General features: G+C 40.9%; 1 protein-coding gene across 3 annotated transcripts; it reads left to right on the forward strand.

Annotated features, from left to right (window-relative positions):
- Positions 1-239: 239 nt before the first annotated feature.
- On the forward strand, positions 240-11,567 carry LOC119340953. 3 transcript variants are annotated; one of them, XR_005164767.1, is made up of 6 exons: positions 240-398; positions 479-602; positions 679-993; positions 1,999-2,119; positions 11,195-11,245; positions 11,354-11,567. XR_005164767.1 is itself a non-coding variant. In XM_037612855.1 (4 exons), the coding sequence occupies exons 1-4, from the start codon at positions 306-308 to the stop codon at positions 2,010-2,012; spliced, it is 546 nt and encodes a 181-aa protein (XP_037468752.1). In that variant the 5' UTR covers positions 240-305; the 3' UTR covers positions 2,013-2,378. The 3 variants fall into 3 exon arrangements, 2 of the variants coding, with proteins under 2 accessions (XP_037468752.1, XP_037468751.1); XM_037612855.1 differs by lacking the exons at positions 11,195-11,245; positions 11,354-11,567 and having other exon boundaries at positions 1,999-2,378; XM_037612854.1 differs by lacking the exons at positions 1,999-2,119; positions 11,195-11,245; positions 11,354-11,567 and having other exon boundaries at positions 679-1,089.
- Positions 11,568-11,882: the final 315 nt, after the last annotated feature.

Genomic DNA, 11,882 nt, shown 5'->3' on the forward strand with positions numbered 1-11,882 from the left:
CATCAAAGGCTATATTTGAGGTATTTTTTTAAAAAAAATTGAGAAGGTACGTACCAGGTGTTAGGTGTATGTCAAGTATACACACGCTGACACGCAGCACCCAGAAGAAGAGTCCGGTACTTTACACAAAAGACCCTCACGAAGCGAGAAAACAGAAAAGTGAGCAGCAGTTGAGATCCTTCCCTGAGATAAATTGTCTCCCGTGAACATCGGCAACGAAACCCTAGAATCGACGGGAGGCGAGGCGGCGCCCGAGACAAGCGAACAGGAAATCACGGAGGAGGCGAAGGAAGGAAGAGGCAATCATGTTCCGGCGGGCTGTGGGTTCCCTCCTCGCACGGGGGTTCTCGCCTCGTGCGACCCCAAGCACTGCTCCTGCGCGCTCTCTCCACTCCTCGGTGAGTTCTCCCCCGTTGCTTTTACTCAGAATCTGCAACTCCAGACTCCTCCCTCATGTTTCTCATCCCGATCGACACAGAGGGATCTCGCCATCGGTAATGGCCTTCTTGCTGCTTATGTTTTTGCCGCGGGTATGTTGGCTGGTGGCGGTGGGGGGTTGGTGATTCTGCATTTCAAGCAAGGCACTGGTGTTGATCGATCAGGTAGATTCCTCCTCCTCGTTAGCTCCGTTTCATGTCAGGAACCACCACCTCATACCTGTCCTGTCTTCTTCTGTAGCTGCTGCTGGCAAGCTGAACCACAAGGTCAAGTTTAAGAAGCCGGACATGAAGCAGAAGTTTGAGCGTTGGATTGTCGAGCACGAAAAGACATACCGGGATGAGGAAGAGAAGGCTATGCGGTTCGAATTGTTCAAGGCCTCCCTCGAGAGTATGGAAGCGCAGCTCCCGCCGGTCGAGGAGAGTGGTGTGCTTCCACAGGTAAGCTGTTTGGCAGACTTTACAGACGAGGAGAGACGGGCGATGTACGGAATTAAGAGGAGTGCCCAGGAGTACAGCGAGATGGTCAAGTCTGCCTGGGCCAAGCAAGAGAAAGGTCTCTTCTTCTGCAATTTATTTATCCTTGAATATGCACTTGCTAGCTTGGTTCGCATGTTACTTTACCCGTTTTGTTTTTGATGTCAAATTGGACCTGGTATAGGTTTTCATGTATGGATTTACCCTGTTTTGGATGTCAAATTGGACCTACACTCATCACTAGATAATTTTGTTCCCTCCCTCCATCCCTGTAGTACCGCTAGCTTGAACATACTCTTCTTCCTGTGCCAACTTTTCTGTCGGATTGTTATTTTTCTGATGAAATCGGATCATGTTATAACTTTATATGCCAGCTGGTTCTGCCTTAGTAGAAGTAAGTGGATGTATGAACTCTTGAGTTTCCAGTAGACTTTTTTCATTGTCGATTAATTGACGAAACAGATAGCAACTATGTTTGTAATTGCATTCCACTCAATAGGCAGTAACAATTGCGCACTAGGAGCACCAAAATCTGTCCTGGTTGGTTTTCAGTTTGATCAAGAAAGTTTGTTTTGTGGACAGTTCAAATATAAATGGGAGCATCCATTAATTGGGCGTTCCAGTCCGCTAACTGTGCACTTGAATTATGTATGTATGACTTTATGACCCTGTCCGTTTTGGATGTCAAACTGGACCTTTGAGTTTTATGGTACCTCACCTCCCAATGACCATACACTCATCACTAAATAATGTTTGTTTTTCCGATGAAATCAGATCTTGTTATTTCTATGGCTGGTTCTTTCTTATCAAAAGTAAGTGGTTGGATGTATGTATTGTGTTGAGTTTCAAGTAAGACTTGATCCATTGGCGATTAATTGACAAAACTGACAGCAACTAGCTTGATGAACAACTATCAATTGCATGCATGTGCAGTAGTAGGAGCACTCAATTCTGTCCTGGCAATTAGAACAAGAATTAGAAAGTTTGTTGTGTGGACAGATCATCAAAATATAAATGGAGTCAGTTTTATAGCCATCCATTGGGCCTTCCAGTCCGCTAACTTGTAGCTTCTACATGAAAACAGGAGAGCCCTATTGATAAGGAGGCCAGGCATGAAGCAGAGCGACACGCGGGCAACTCAAGGCTCTGCATAGAATGGTGCCTGGTCAATAAATCAGGAGGCGACATGGTGCCACACGAGAATGGTATCCACACTACTCATTTCTTCATGATTCGTGTTGCATTTACACTGCCAAAAGGTATATAGGTCGTATTCCACAGATAATAGATGAGTATGGCTCACAGATCTGCACAAGTGCAGCTAAAGCCCCATTGATGACCGCACTCATCCCACACTATTGATCAGTGGAGTTATTCTCTTAGTTATTTCCTTGCAGCGTACATTAACGGTAACCTGCACCATCACATGCATTTTCTCCCCATCCCTTGTTCATTCTGCATGCAGCTCCTCTCTCACTCATATTGCTTCTCTAGTTCTTGCTATTCGTTCATGGCATCACATACATTTTTTATCCATCCCTTGTTCATTATGCATCTCTTCTCTCAGTCATCTTGCTTCTCTAGTTCTTGCTCTTCATTCATGGCATGGCTAGCTAGAACTTTTCGGGAATATGCAAAACTTGCGTATCATTTCATTGATAGAAGAAGATAGAATGAGTACAAGAGGTGTTATGACACGAACACGGGGGGTGGGTGGGTGAACATGGTGCCCGAAGCGGAAAGACGAGAGATGCTCGACCCAAACAAAGAAGAACACAATTAAGCTCTTTGACCAGAGAAGCTCTCAAACTAACAACCAAGCTACCAAGCTCTCCAAAACTAGCACCGAGGACGCCATGAGCAAAACAAGACAACGACGCCTTCACAAAGGAGAACGACACCGAGACGCCGCCGTCGCCCGATCTGAAAAACCGGACCTATGGTTTCCCTCGAAGCTCGAAGAGGGGCGCAGAAAATGGCCATGGTAGCGCCTTCAAGAAGGTGACGGCATCTGCGGGTGTCACCGCTCCCAGCATAAGCTACAGGGATTTCGCCCTGGCCAAGTTCCGAGCAATCCAAGCCGTCGGAGCACAGAACGGATACGAGGCAGTCGGGCCAACGCCGGAGCAGCGACTGCAGGAAGGGGAGCCACACCCAATGCCGAAGGAGGCACCAGGCGCCGCTGGGCGCGCGAGCTCAGGAGCGGGACGAGGTTATGTGGTTGAGCGGAGTGAAAGGCGGCGTGTATGCGACGGTGGCCGAAGCCCTGGACGAGCCATGATTTGGAAGGAAGCGCAGATCAAGACCACCAGGACAGGAGCAGCAGGGACACCGACATGCCCAAGGAGCCGGAAAGGGACATAGCTCCCGAAGCGTGACGGAGGCGAAGATGCGCCGGGATGGACGGCCAACTCATACATGGAAATTTCGAGTTTCTTTTCGAAAAGAGACAATTGCTTATTTACCATTGACAAACTCGATCGTTGCTCATTTGCCATCGAACAAACAACGTTGCTCTTGTTCCGCTTAGAAGATTGTTTCGTTGGCAATTTGCCATCAACCGTTAAATTGGTGTGAACCACTTCCGTGAAAAGTAAGCAAAATGATGATTATGCCCTCAATGGCAAAGGAGCAACCTTGCCAATTGTTCCTTTTAACCATGCTGAACACTTCTGTTCAAATTATCATAACATATCAAGATTACATATTTCTGTAAAAAAATTGGCAGCACCTTGTAATTTTAGATCAAGCGATTTATGAGAATAATATAATATTTTCATCATAACACATAACAACGATAATAGGTACTCCCTCCGTCCGAAAAAACTTGTCCCAAGCTTGTTCCTTAATAGATGTATCTAGCACTAACTTGGTGCTAGATACATCCATTTGAGAGACAAGCTTTTTCAGACGGAGGGAGTAACACCTTTCTGGAGCTAGCTTGCATCACAATAACATATTTCTCTAAAAAAATTGACAACACCTTGCTTGTAATTTCAGGATCAAACAATTATAAGCACGACAACAATATATTTTTATCATAACACATAATGAGGATTGTAAACATGTCTCCAAATAGACATGGTAGTCATAGTCTAGTACAAGAAATTGAAGTGCACAAAAGAGAGAACAATGTTGAGTCCAAGGAAACAAGTCCACAAATGTGATAGAAAAAAACAAGTTCACACTTTTAGTTTTTCTTGCTACGAGTGGCCATAGCAGGGCCGTTTGGTTGCCTTTTCTTGCTTCGAGTGGGCATTGCGGGGTTGTCTACTACAGCTGGTATCACCCTTGCCTTCGACTTGCCCTTGTGTCACTTTGGTGTTGACGCAATTTCCGTTGAGGTGCTCTCAATTTGGTTCGAACCGGTTTTTGACCTAAATTAACAATTCATGTTTAAGTAGATGATATGATTGCAGAAAAAGTACAATATAACCTTGAAAACTAAGGTGTCATTTACCTCGCAGATTTAGATGATGTAGTCTTAGATGATGTTGACTTCACCATGGTAAACTTTGTCGCAATGGGTCCAAATCTTGTACTTGTCATGCAACCTCCTTCGTAGCTCCATTGACGTCACACTGGGATCTTCTTTTACCAATCAATTACGTTGGAACATATACAAGACTTTGAAGCAGGCTTCGGGTTATCACCTTTTCTTGTGCTGTGACAATTATATTTTTCATCATGGATTTTAACATGTAAATACAAATCATATAACAATTAGTGCTAATTCACTTTGAAGTTAGACATCAATTCAAGTAACATAACATATATTCAAGTAGCATATACATACCTCCATAGTGACACCATCATCAATTGTGCCCGCATGTATCCTCAATTTGCATCCTTTTTGTGCCCATTTAGCTCTGAATCGAGTAGGTTTAGATATTTTTAAATTTTGTACTCAAATTCATGCTTAATAGAGTATTGAGCAATTGTCAGTCCAAACGCTTCAATATTCGGGTATATAGTGCCCACAACCATGGGTGGGTCTTCCATGTCACGCGCTACATCCGGAGGAGCATCATCCGATATAACATCTTCTGCAATCCACTCCTCATCATCACTGTTTTCCTCGACATCGTCCACATGAACTACAACTTTATCAACATCATCCCCACTACTATCGGAATCAGAGCAAGCACTACCAATTGGGTACTGGTCTTCCTCATCAACACCTACATGTTCATATTCCTCATGTGGATTCGCTAGATATGTATCAGTAGGTTCTTCAGTTTCTTCACTGACATTACTTGGCTAACTAGGCAATGCTAGAGAAGGTGTTGCATGTGAAGGAGTACATAGCACATTAGCATTTAACCCATCCCTTTTATCATATGGATTTAAAACTTTAAGTGCTACTTTGTCATGTCTAACTTGCTTAAAACACTCAAACATTGTCATCAACTCTTCATTGATTGCAACAAGTTTGTATTTTTCACTAACACTATTAAAATATTCTACAATGATAGTTTCATCATCAGACCACACAACCAAGAGTGTTGTGCAGAAATAGCATCCAGAAATCCCTTCATAGTAGTGATAGCATGCAAATCAATGCTCCAACTGAAGGAAAAAACCTCCGCTGAAGTTACGACGATTGCTACATATCCTAACTTCTAGCACACATGTTGATGCCTGGTCCATCCTGCGAACACAAATATGAAAATCATCAGCCAATTTGATTAAAGATTAGACGCATTGTGCAACTAAATATCATAAGAGGACATATCAGGAACACATGAGAGAATGAACTAACTTACCGCAGGAATTCGTCCTGGGGATTGAGGAGATGTTAAAGAAGCAACATCCTCACCAGCTGTGTGAGGGAGGCGTCTGGAACTAGAGGTCCAGTGGATGGGAGGGAGGCGGCTGGACCTGGAGGTCCAGCGGCTGTAGGGGTGTCGGTTGGAGGTCCACCGACTGTAGGGACATCGATCACAGCAGACAGTGCAGGGCGGCGGTGGCTGGAGCAGCACCCGTAGGGTCGGTGACCCTGATATCAGATGCTGCAGGGCCGGTGGTGGCGATATCCGATGTTGTAAGGCCAACAGCTGTGGGAGCAGCAGTTGGAGGGCCACCGGCGGGAGCAGCAGCTACAAGGTCGATGACGGCAGGGGCAACGGATGGAAAGACGACCACGAGTGGAGGATCTTCGTCCGGCGAGAACATATGCGGGAGGGGCAGCGGCGGCGGTTCCGCCATAGCCACGCCGCGAGAAGGCTAGATTTGGAATCGAGGAGAGCTGTGTGTGTGTGGAGGGGGGGGGGAGAATAGGTTTTTTTACCATATGTTTTCCCTTTTTTACCAGAAAATAAGAGAGTGATAGATGAGGGTAGAACTGGTATTTTTAGATAAACTGGTAGGGGTTATTCAATCTAACAGTAGACGTACAACGACAGAGTAACAGGGATGGCAAATTGGCAATGAAATGAGCTTGTAAGCGGTACAAGAGCAAAGTTGGTTTGTTCGATGGCAAATGAGCAATAGGTTGTCTATGGTAAATAAGCAATTTCCTCTTTCAGAATAAATGGAGACTGGAATTTTAGCTGCTGCAGTCCATCTCTCTCTCTCTCACGGCTTTGATCGTCATCTGTCACTCAATGACTGTTTAAGAGCAGTCCATATTCCTCACCTCTCTTTCTCTCGATCCTTTCGGTCGTGCCAACTATATTTTATGTCCATCAGCTCCTACAACACCAAGATTTTATGTTTATCTCCTAGTGTCATTCATGTGTTCATCAATGTCCTAGACCTACACAGATTCTCCGGCTCTTCCTCACCCTCTTTCTCTCGATCCTCTCTGTCGTGCCAACAATATTTTATGTCCACTCAGCTCCTATAACACCAGCATTTTATGTTTATGTCCTAGTGTCATTCATGTGTTCATCAATGTCCTAGACCTACACAGATTCTCCGGCTCCTCCATGGGAGTTTTTTTACGACATGGCCGAATCGTAGCACACACTTCAAGTAATCCTATGTAAATAAACTGGCCCTCTATGCAGCCAATCTGATGATAAGATTCAACACTATTCTTCATACACCCACATGCATGAAGCATATATAAAACTAGAGGCTAATGCGCGCTTTGCCACGCCGTTCTTCACTCTGAGATTAACTCTTTTATATCCAGTAGGTTATTGTGATTGGTTATTTTCTTTGAATTTTATCTGTGTTGACTTGTGTTTTAATTATGTTTTGACAGTGTTTTTTCGTTCATATATCATGTTAGATTGTCGTTGGAAACTATATTTGTTCCCAGAGGAGAATGGAATTGTTTGGTGCATGGTTGTGGTGTGTTTACATGTTTCAGCCTTGGTGTCAATCGGTGGTGGTTGGTTGAGCCTCTTGAGAGCTCCTATTCCATGCTAAAACCGTGAAATTGTTGCTACACCACTGACCTATGCCAACCCACGAAGCTCATGCCCGCTCAGCTTTGCTCCCTACTCCTCTTCCTCACTTATTTTTCCCGCTCACCTAATGCTAGCTAAGGAAAAAATATCAATGATCATTTTCTATTTGTAAAAGTTAGTTTAATTAAAAGATGTTCAAGGATTTTAAAATACATTACCAATTTTGAAAAGCATGATTTTTGGAAAACATTCACGAGTTTAAAATATGTTCACAGATTTTAGAAAATATTCATAAATTAAACAACCTTTCAAATTTTAAAAGTGTTCACAAACTTTTAAAATGATCGTGAACTTTGAAAATATCCATGAATGTAATAAATATTAATTAATCTGAAAATATTTTGTTTTCTTAATGTTTACAATTTTATTAAGCACTTGCAAATTAAAATGTGGAAAATAAAATATAAAAGGAAAACCAAACCACACACAATCTTCTATATCTAAATAGGGGCACCTCACTAGATGATTTTCCTGCCTTCTCATGAAGCCCACATCATTCGAATTGTTCTAGCCGTTGATGTGGTATAGCTCAGGAGTCTGCAACCGTCTGATCAAGAGTTCACAAAATTACTAAGAGGTGTCGCCGCTAAGTGGAACATGCTGATTTGTTCCTTTCCATCTGTCCCGTTCGCTTTTTTTTTTGAGCGGATCTGTCCCGTTCGCTGCGGAATTTCCTATTTGCCGTTCGTTGCGGCAAGTTGCCGGAGAAACGCACAGGCGAGCGGCGAACCGACGCGACTGGGCCGGCCCATTTGAGTAGATCGCGTTCGCACTGCCCCATCCGGTTTTGGGAACCTTCCAGAAGGTTCCCTGAGCCGGTTTTTTGTTTTTTCTATTTCTTTGTGGTCAGGTTTTTCTTTTTCATTTTTTTCCATTTTTGCCGTTATCTTTTTTTAATTTATTTTTTCTTTTTCCAGAAATGTTCAAGTACTGAAAGATGTTTCTTTTTTCAAATTTTGTTCCTAAAATCAAAACAGTTCCTTATTTTCAAAATGTTTCTGTTTTCAAATTTTGTTCAGAAATTTCGAAAATTGTTCGTGTCTTTTCTAATTATTTTTTCAAAACAATGTTCACTAATTTCTGAACATTTTCATTTTTGTTTTCTTTTTACTTTATTTTTTATTTTTAAGTTAATTTTATTTTTCGAAATTGTCCGAAAATTTTGAAAATTATTCAGATTTAAAAATATGTTCTCATTGTGAAATTTGTTTACAAATTCAAAAAATGTTCGTGTTTCAAAAAAAAATCCAAATTTGTTCTCTCTTTCAAAATTTGTCCTCGAGATTCAAAAAATGTTCGTGCTTTAAAATATTGTTTGCGCTTCCAAATTTGTTCAGGTGTTTTCAAAATTTGTTCTCAAGATTCAAAAAATGTTCATGCTTTAAAAATTGTTCGCGCTTCCAAATTTGTTCTCCATTTCTAAATTTGTTTTGAAGACTCAAAACATGTTTGTGCGTCATAAAATTGTTCGTTCTTCCAAATTTGTTCTCAGTTTCAAAATTTGTTCTCAAGATTCAAAAAAATGTTTGTGCTTTAAAAAATTGTTCACGCTTCCAAATTTGTTCTCTATTTCATAATTCCAAATTTGTTATCTGTTCAAAATTTGTCCTCGAGATTCAAAAAATGTTCGTGCTTTAAAAAATTGTTTGCGCTTCCAAATTTGTTTAAAAGTTTCCATTTTTTCTAATTTATTGAAAGGTTCCATTTTTTCAAATATTTGTTTAAAAATTGAACAAAAATGGCGGTTTGAAAATTTGTTCGTTACTTCGAAGAATGGTTCACGTTTCTCAAAAGCATTTTTTGTGGTTTCAAATTTTTTGTTCGCATTTGAAAGAAAATGTTCCCGTTGACGAAAATTTGTTCAGAAATTCATAAAATGTTTGCACTTTTTCAAAATATACACCTTCAGAAAAAAATTGTCCTCGAGATTCAAAAAATGTTCGTGCTTTAAAAATTTGTTCGCGCTTCCAAATTTGTTCAGGTGTTTTCAAAATTTGTTCTCAAGATTCAAAAAATGTTCATGCTTTAAAAATTGTTCGCGCTTCCAAATTTGTTCTCTATTTTCATAATTCCAAATTTGTTCTCTGTTTCAAAATTTGTCCTCGAGATTCAAAAAATGTTCGTGCTTTAAAAAATTGTTTGCGCTTCCAAATTTGTTCAGGTGTTTTCAAAATTTGTTCTCAAGATTCAGAAAATGTTCATGCTTTAAAAATTGTTCGCGCTTCCAAATTTGTTCTCCATTTCTAAATTTGTTTTGAAGATTCAAAACATGTTTGTGCTTCAAAAAATTGTTCGTTCTTCCAAATTTGTTCTCAGTTTCAAAATTTGTTCTCAAGTTCAAAAAAATGTTTGTGCTTTAAAAAATTGTTCACGCTTCCAAATTTGTTCTCTATTTCATAATTCCAAATTTGTTCTCTGTTTCAAAATTTGTCCTCGAGATTCAAAAAATGTTCGTGCTTTAAAAAATTGTTTGCGCTTCCAAATTTGTTTAAAAGTTTCCATTTTTTCTAATTTATTGAAAGGTTCCATTTTTTTCAAATATTTGTTTAAAAATTGAACAAAAATGGCGGTTTGAAAATTTGTTCGTTACTTCGAAGAATGGTTCACGTTTCTCAAAAACATTTTCCGTGGTTTCAAATTTTTTGTTCGCATTTGAAAGAAAATGTTCCCGTTGACGAAAATTTGTTCAGAAATTCATAAAATGTTTGCACTTTTTCAAAATATACACCTTCAGAGAAAATGTGCACTTTTTTTAAGATGTGTCACTACAGTAATATAGTGGACAGGTCCGGTTGTACGGGTTTGCTAAGTTATTTAAGATGCGCGCATCTTGTAATGCAAGTAACGCTTGTCAGTTGGATTGGCTGGGAACGCGGGTTAGTTTTTATTTTTTTAAACGGAGGCAAAGATTGCCTCATCTATTAAATAAGCAGAAGAGAATTAGTAAGTCGTTGGTTGCTGGTTCGAACCCCTGCCATCGCGCCAGCCGCTCTTTTTTGCTTTATTTTCCGTACAGCGGTTCCGCGTGATGGGCCAGCCCAGTCGGCTACCTCCCTGTGCGTCGGGACGACAGTTTGACGCAAAGAGCGTCCAATAGGAGCTCCCGTTCGCTGCATGCCTCCGTACGATCGCTGCTTGATTTAGTTGGGCTGTACACGTACGCTTCAATCTCTGACTTGGGCTGGCTCAGCCAGGTTGTGGGCTAGAATTTTTGTTGTGAGAAGAGTTGTGGGCGATAGTTGTCTGTTTTTGGTCCTGGTGGGACGAAGCCTCCTTGCACGTACGATGTATCCGGTCCAGGTGCCGGAGGAGTGACAGATCCACAACTTAGATTCGCTCACCCAAAGGAAAAAAAACCGTGTTGGGCGTTGCGCCCTATCATCTTCCCCAGATCGGTCTCATCAGCTTCTCAGTATCATCGGTTCATTTCTCTCATCCTCATCAACTTCTGCACTAAATCCGTTCTATTAATCTCCACAATGCACCGTGCCTTCTTCGACTCATGGTCTCCTCCACCAACGCATCCCATCCCATCCCATCCCGTCGCCATTCTCGCTATCCTCCAATGGCTCTGCTGCTGCAGTCGCGAATCGTTTCTGTTGTCAACGACCATCTCCAAGAGTAAAAAGGTGAAGGACAATCAAATCGTCACAATCCATCTGATTTGTACATACGATCTCCTTCCAAATATAATTTATTTGATCCCTCCCGCTTCCATGTGATGACAGCTTCGGTATAGGGGATCACACGGTTTGTTGATGTAGCGTTTCTTCTTGGATAGCACATGAAGCTTTTTATTTCCTTGGTTGTTTGCTGCAAATGCAGTTATTGATTAGTTTAGTTATGGGTTCATTCTTGCAGGTATGCAGAATATGACCGATGCTTATGTTCATGGACAATAGGATCCAACCGGTGAGAAATCCACATATAACCACAAGATTCAATTCCTGTTTTTACTTTATTATTATCTCATTTCTTTATTCCTCTACCTGCTTATATTTTTCCTTCTCCATGCAACAGCTGCATGACACACATTGCTTCGTGCCAACTGAAACCAGAGGCAAGGGCTAGCAAATGTTAACATGTTTATTTAGATTTATGGCCCAAGAAGTGGTTAAATTTTTGTCCGTTTTATGATCACTTCACCAATAGTATTTCTACTTCTTTTTTTTTTTTGGTTACCTTTTGCATTTCTGATGTTTAATGATGTGATGATCTTAACAATAGATCTTCAGGGATAATCTTAGCAATAGTTTTCATTGAGATTCTCAATTTTGTTTTGTATTAGGCGTTAGCTAAATGTAGCAATGAAATCAAGAAATGCGTTGGTCCCTTTCTCAACTAAAAAGAAACTCTTGATAACATAACCCATTGGCTATATATTTTCATTTCCCTTTTACCTTTGTGCATCTACCCCAGATAGACAAAACATGACTTCTGCAGGATTCCTTTTAATACTTCAAACAATGATATGCCATATTCTTTTGTAGTTTCAATTAGAGAAGCTAAGAAGGAATACAAAGATGCAACTGCAATGGTGAAGAATACA

The sequence above is a fragment of the Triticum dicoccoides genome, chromosome 7B (genome assembly GCF_002162155.2).
Source record: "Triticum dicoccoides isolate Atlit2015 ecotype Zavitan chromosome 7B, WEW_v2.0, whole genome shotgun sequence".
In the NCBI taxonomy this organism is placed as follows: domain Eukaryota; kingdom Viridiplantae; phylum Streptophyta; class Magnoliopsida; order Poales; family Poaceae; genus Triticum; species Triticum dicoccoides.